Raw genomic sequence first — 6,402 nt, forward strand, 5'->3', positions numbered from 1 at the left:
TGAGGACAGACTATACATACAGCTCTACTGCAGCTCAAACAACTGCACTCAAGCAACTACACAACACTGTTTGACTTCAGATTTCCCACTTTGACACACTGAAGCGATGGCTGATATGGCCTGGTCTAGTCTCTTTGTCACGCTGACTCTCCTCAGTTGTATCCCTGGACACAACGCACTGGACCTGCTGAAGGCAGCGACAGCATCAAATAGTGAGTATGAACCTAAATGAACCTGAATGTCTCCTGTTTCTTGTTGGAATGTGTTCTGTCATTATCACAATTTTGAAAAGACGATAAATCACAATCAAATGGAAACTGACTGAGATCATAATAACCCTGTGCTGCAGCAATATACTGTAAAAATCATTGCACTGTGCACATGTTTTTCTACCAACCCTCAGTGGAGGCAGTCTTATTTTTTCCAATATACAGTACCGTACAAACTATTATTGAGCCAATTATTGGATGTAGTGGTATAATGATTTTTTGAATTCAGTGTCAATGTTGTCAGTATTGATAATTCCAGCAATGGACCGTTACAGCATGTGTTAGAGCATAAACAGTATGTGACAGTGTAATTTATTCCATCAGATCTTCCCGCCATACCTGCAGTGCAGTGTTGGTGTGCTGGTTATCCTAACCAAACTCTCTGCTCCTGGCCTGAGACATCACAGTCCCCACCAACACAGTACATCGCCACCTACAGGTAAACCTTAGATGGGGGGAAAAATTGACTTGGATACTCACCTGCAACACTGATCGCTTCTAGTAATATAGATTCAGCCTGTAAAGTGTCATTTCAAAGTAATGACTTATTTATATGTGTGTGTGTGTGTGTGTGTGTGTGTGTGTGTGTGTGTGTGTGTGTGTTTTAGTGAGAGACATACACAGTCAGCGACCAAGCAGTGCCATCTCATCCCCCCTGGGTCTTCATCCTCTGCTCTGAGCTCAGGATCCTCAAACTCCTCTGGGCAGGTACAAGCACTTTTTCCATTTACAGTAATGTTCTGCTTGCTGTTACAGCAAAAGATCCTGTAAATGTAAAAAAAAAAAAAAAAAAAATACAGTTTCTGTTTCAGTTACAGTTTGCATGAATGCTGCAATAGACAGCAGACATTGCTGTGTAATTGCAAAAATGACTCATCAGCCTGGGAGATGCGTCAGTGAGATTCCCGAAATACACTGTTGTCAGTGCAAAAATCAGCAAATTTTCCTCAGTTGCCAAAGAGGTTTCCCAATAGAGACAGATATCATCTGCAGTCCACTGAAATCTTGTGTCATGTTTACACATTATATTTTACATACAATTGTTGTATTACCTGGCATTACACAGAATATTTTTTCTAATTTCAGCTCTGGCACTGCCACCTGGGGGACCTGAAGCTTCTCACTGACTACATCATCAACATCACAGCAGTCAACCCTGTGGGGAGCAGCTCCCACTTAACAAGTTTTATGTTGGAGGATATTGGTGAGAACTAGAATTATATATAATCTAAAAATATATAGAAAGTGATACATGGTGTGTTTGAACATCTGTATAAATATCAATATAAATTACAGATCCTGGCTTTATCTGACAATACATTCTATACTTGCAGATCACCATTGATTTTGAACCACTGAAAGATATTGCTGTATATATAAAGCCTATGTAACAGTGCTATTGTGGCATTCTCACTCATTTACCCAGTGATTACTGTATAGGCAGAGAAATTCAATATGGACATTTAGGTACTCGTAAAAGCTAAAAAATAATTGTTTGAATTTTACAAATAGGTGTGAAACTAATCCTCATGTCTCTCTCTCTCTCTTTCTCTCTTTCTCTTTCTCTCTTTCTCTTTCTCTCTCACTCTCTCTTCCTCTTGCTCTCTCACTCTTCTTCTATAGTGAAACCAGATCCTCCTATAGATGTGCGGGTTTCCCCTCGCAGTTCCAGGAAGTTGATGGTGGTATGGTCCCCTCCCCCTACGTGGTCTAACCTTGACATCTTTCCCCTAAAGTATCAGATCCAGTACCAGTGGGAAAACAGGGGCACCCCTCAGTCTATGCATGTAAGAATAAACTGTTTACTCATAACACAGTGTACTTTAACTCCCAAAATTTGCATTTTGCAAAATTTGCAAAATCTGCAGGCCCATAGGACGGCAACGTAGTTAAATTGATCATACAGTAGCCTTGTCATTTCATATTGTATAAACATGCACATGCATGTGTACAGTCAAAATAAACAGAACTCTACAGACAAACCGAAAGGGATTTCCTTTTGAAAGTTTTGAAAATTCCCTCCCTTTGTGGTTCCCCTTCCCCTTTCAAGTGATAACATGACTTTGACTTTGACATTGAGTAATTAATGTCAAAATCAAAGCAAGGCTTTTGAGTGGCACTACAGTGTGTGTGTGCAACACGTTATTTTAATTTAATCGAAAGCATCGCACATAACCTCATATCACAGGTTCTGTAACATTTTGAGAAAAAGATAACATTCAATGGCCATTGTGTTTTCCCAGTGTTAATAAGAGATTTATCTGTGACTTTCAGTTTTTTATAGTTGATCTGTGTTGACTGGAGAGATTTTTGTCCGCTCATGGAAACGTTGTAGTTCTGGGATGGTGTGGGTTGATGCTTGAGGGCTTAACACTTTTTTTTTTTTTTTCATTTTCACATTTCTTTCTCCAGCTGGGTCCGTTTGAACGCACCAGGATAGAGCTGGGGTTGACCCCAGGGAGGACATACCTGGTCCAGGTGTGCGCTCTGGAACTGCTGGGTCTGGGAGAGTGCAGCAACTGGAGCTCACCTGTAAAAATCACCATGCCAAAATCCTAGAGACTTCATCTCCCACGCTGCTCATTTCCCCCCCTCTCCTTTTAAATGTGAAATGAACAAAAAGTGAGGAAAAGCTGCAGGAGTCTTTTCACTTTGTTTTGTCTGGTTGTGTCCTTGTTACGTTAACTGCACAAACAATGTAAACAAGAGTTATTGATGTTTTGTTTTATTTATAAAGGAATAAATGTACAGACAAGACTTAAATGAATCCATTCGTAAGTGTATCTGTACATTTTTATTGCTATTTTTCTCCTTATTGTATTTCACCTTTTGACAAGCTATTACATTGTGTGGCAGCTATGACATTTTCATTTACTACAATCCTCAATGATGTGAAAAATCAAATACAAATTTCATTCACAACACACACAGAATGGTCAGTCAATCACATTCACCACTAGTGGGGTGACAAACTCAGAGTGCCTGATACCCAAAGTGAAGGACGGGGGCTTGGGCAGGTGTAGGTGGACCTTCTCTGGGCTGTGGGTGCCCGGTCCAGGAATGACAGAGGCATAAACTGGTCTCTTAGTCCGGCTCTGCATGGTGAAGGAAGGCTGACGATGCTGGTAGATGTCTGGGTTGGTTGTTCTGTATCGTCCTGGTCCAGGGGTCATGGAAAGATCCTCAGAGGGCGACCCGACTTTCCTCCGTCCTGAGAAGCTGTAGCTGGCACTAGAGGGCTTGTTGGGAACGTGGCCACCCAGCAGATTAGGGAGATTGTAGCTGGTGGGGTGGCAAAAATAACAATATTTAGGATGACTTCAAAGGTCAGGCTTTAGTCCTATATTTTTCAGTTAGCCTTTCAAGGAAGTTGCTGATACAAATTGAGAAGCAACAGGAAATCTCTCTTTGACTAAATCAGCATCGCTCCTTGCCTTCACCTGTTGGGTGCTGGTACAGCATCTACAGAGCGGTATCGGGTGCGGGCACCGATTGTGTAGCATGGCGGCCTGCGGTGAGAGTTTTGAGGAGGAGCCTTCTCTGGGCTGTAGGCACCAGGCCCGGGAGTCTGGAACAGCTCCGCTACGGGTACAAATATAAACTGGTTGGAAAGTGAGAATGCACTGCACTCCATGGGGTTTCAATTTTTTTTCATGTTCTAGACTCCCAAGTTAACTTTCATTTAGTCACAGATCCCAGTTAAAGTGATTTTAACAAAAATTGTATTTTGGTTTGTTTTAAGTATTAAAGGTGCATAACACAAAATTGTCAAAAGTCTGTTCTGTGGAGTATGATCACTTCTGAGTTAAGAGTCTCACCTGTACGCCTTCCTCTGCCCCCCATGGAGTAGGACGGGGTTTCGCCCCGGCCAAATCGGGTGACCTTGGCATCAACATGGTACCGCGGTCCAGGGCTCGAGTCCACAGACACCACTACAGAAAACAGAATGCACTAGAAACACAGTGGACCAGTCCAAGACGAGCTTTGATCTCATAACCAATAAATGGAGTGAACTAAGTGCAGAAATGTGTTTAACACAACAGATAAGCTAAGGTAAGATAAGAGGATGAAACTTTAACAATCCCTGTGGGAAACTGGGTCATTGCAGCACCAAAGAATAGAACATACATATGAATACAATGCACAGAACATACTGAAGATTAAATATGCAGCGTCTTTGTCATGCCAACACAGAGCACCCATTGGCTTGAAAGAATTCTCACTATGTAGGCTGCTGGCAGATTTACAGCTGAACAGATGATTTGGTTTAAATCCCTGCGGGTGTCACATAAAATGTGATGTGTTGATGTGTTGGTGAGAACTCACTGGCACTACTCATGCGGCTGTGGAAGGAGTAGGCAGGGCTACTAGGCTTAGTGACATCATGGTTGATGTAGCCCACTGTAGGGGGCAGAGCGTAGCGGCCAGGGCCCGGCCCTAGCAGTGAAAGGAGGATGGTGATAAAAATGAAGATGATGCAAAAAAAAAAAAAAAAAAATTCAATTCCGAGCATCACAGCAAGTCCACCATTCCTTGGCTGTACACTATATCCTCTTATGATTTCCATATGGCGTTCCTTTACTTTTTCTATGGTTATGCATTTTAACATTCTTTCTCTGCTTGTTTCGAATTGGTCTCCACACAAAGTAGAAATACAAACATGTATAGAGGAGTGACTGTATAAGGCTGTTAGAGATTAAAGAGCAAACCTAATCCAACCATAATACAGTCATGCATGAAAGTGTCCACACACACATACACACGCAGATTTCTTAAACTAACCTCTCTCTCTACCAGCGATTATCGGGCGTTTCTTAGCCACTTCCTCCATAACCTGTCAACCCTTTTTCTTACTTCTTTTCCTTCCTCTTCGTCTTCCTCTTCAGGTCCTCTGTCACTTTGGACACATCCTTCTCTTGTGTAGCTCTCTCCAAATAAACCACAGCCTCCTGGACTGAATTATACATGATCACAAGGAGAAGAAACCTTATCCTGACCAAGGCTCTGGGTACGGCCAAACCTGCTCCTCACCTCCTCATCTAAAGGTCTGCTCAGGACAAAAGATTTTCACACCATTGCTCCCAAGGCACGGTTGCAGACTTTACCAAACAATTGCACTCAGAGATGCATACAAAGGCTCTGAAGAGGAGATGTTGGGGTCATAAAAGAAAGATCATTTCAGATCAAACATAAGGAATGGCACTGGCATTGAAGATGACTATGAAATTTAATCATGGTTTGCATGTAGATTGAAGTAAAGTGCTTTGTTGACATAACATGGGTTTCAGTGGTACAGCTGTACATAGTAGACAGTGTTCTCAAGTGATCATGGAAACATCAATCTTGTCAGTGTAACATGTAATGTAGCTGATTTGTCATCCTAGCCCAAGGCTTTAGGTTACTACTTATGAACTACTTGTGTTGTGTACACAGTGAACCACTCAGCTACAGTATGAATGGAGTAACTAACGGCATCAGTGCCATTCAGTACACATACCATTAAGAATTGAAGAACTTGCTCTGCTCAGGTGTTGCTCTTGGAAATTAGCCAAACTCAATGTTAATGTAGTGATAACCATGGAATGGAAAATGAAGTTGTTCACATTCTACAGAGGCCGATAAAATCCCCAAATTTCTAAGTATTTGCATTTTACAAAATCTGCACATGATTATCAATTACCTGATCAAATAGCTGATAAATAAAGCAGACCTTCAAGTCACAGCCATACTTTAGCATTTCACTGGGTGTTTCCCACGCTGATATCCATACAAAAATCTAATATGTGAGATATATATATCTATATCATCTATATATATGTATATATCTATACACATTATCTAACTTTTATATGTTCTTATATTAAAGCAAACAACATATTGTCTTTATATGGTCATTTAGGTGCACATGTGCCTACTCAACATTTGTCTGTTGAGTAGAACAAACGCGAATCAAAACACTGGGGATGTATTTGTAGATGTATATGTACATGATAGATGTATAGGTATTTGTAATATTTATTAGACATATATGTCCATGTATGAAAAGGTGCCAACCACAAATACAAGTACCTTTCATATAATATGGGGTATTTAATATGGACATTCAAGCCATATCTAGAAGTCTTGAACATAT

General features: G+C 41.0%; 2 protein-coding genes across 2 annotated transcripts; one reads left to right on the forward strand and one right to left on the reverse strand.

Moving 5' to 3' along the window:
• The first annotated feature begins 75 nt into the window (after positions 1 to 75).
• On the forward strand, positions 76 to 2,842 carry ebi3 (Epstein-Barr virus induced 3). The gene is made up of 6 exons (XM_030044570.1): positions 76 to 212; positions 594 to 708; positions 878 to 977; positions 1,356 to 1,473; positions 1,893 to 2,056; positions 2,682 to 2,842. Exons 1-6 carry the CDS (start codon positions 107 to 109, stop codon positions 2,826 to 2,828), a joined length of 750 nt encoding a protein of 249 aa, XP_029900430.1. The 5' UTR covers positions 76 to 106; the 3' UTR covers positions 2,829 to 2,842.
• A 363-nt stretch (positions 2,843 to 3,205) lies between these two features.
• Positions 3,206 to 5,100, reverse strand: odf3l2a (outer dense fiber of sperm tails 3-like 2a). The gene is made up of 5 exons (XM_030044569.1): positions 5,052 to 5,100; positions 4,596 to 4,706; positions 4,088 to 4,201; positions 3,710 to 3,851; positions 3,206 to 3,551 (listed from the first exon to the last, which is right to left on the reverse strand). The coding sequence occupies exons 1-5, from the start codon at positions 5,098 to 5,100 to the stop codon at positions 3,206 to 3,208; spliced, it is 762 nt and encodes a 253-aa protein (XP_029900429.1).
• Positions 5,101 to 6,402: the final 1,302 nt, after the last annotated feature.

This window comes from Myripristis murdjan, chromosome 22 (genome assembly GCF_902150065.1).
Source record: "Myripristis murdjan chromosome 22, fMyrMur1.1, whole genome shotgun sequence".
Lineage (NCBI taxonomy): Eukaryota > Metazoa > Chordata > Actinopteri > Holocentriformes > Holocentridae > Myripristis > Myripristis murdjan.

Coding starts and splice junctions, on each gene's coding strand:
- ebi3 (XM_030044570.1), top strand. CDS start 107: ATGGCTGATATGGCCTGGTCTAGTCTCTTTGTCACGCTGACTCTCCTC. Junction 213..593: donor GGCAGCGACAGCATCAAATA/GTGAGTATGAAC, acceptor TTATTCCATCAG/ATCTTCCCGCCATACCTGCA. Junction 978..1,355: donor CCTCAAACTCCTCTGGGCAG/GTACAAGCACTT, acceptor TTCTAATTTCAG/CTCTGGCACTGCCACCTGGG.
- odf3l2a (XM_030044569.1), bottom strand. CDS start 5,100: ATGGAGGAAGTGGCTAAGAAACGCCCGATAATCGCTGGTAGAGAGAGA. Junction 3,852..4,087: donor GGGCAGAGGAAGGCGTACAG/GTGAGACTCTTA, acceptor TTGTACCCGTAG/CGGAGCTGTTCCAGACTCCC. Junction 3,552..3,709: donor GCTGTACCAGCACCCAACAG/GTGAAGGCAAGG, acceptor CCACCCCACCAG/CTACAATCTCCCTAATCTGC.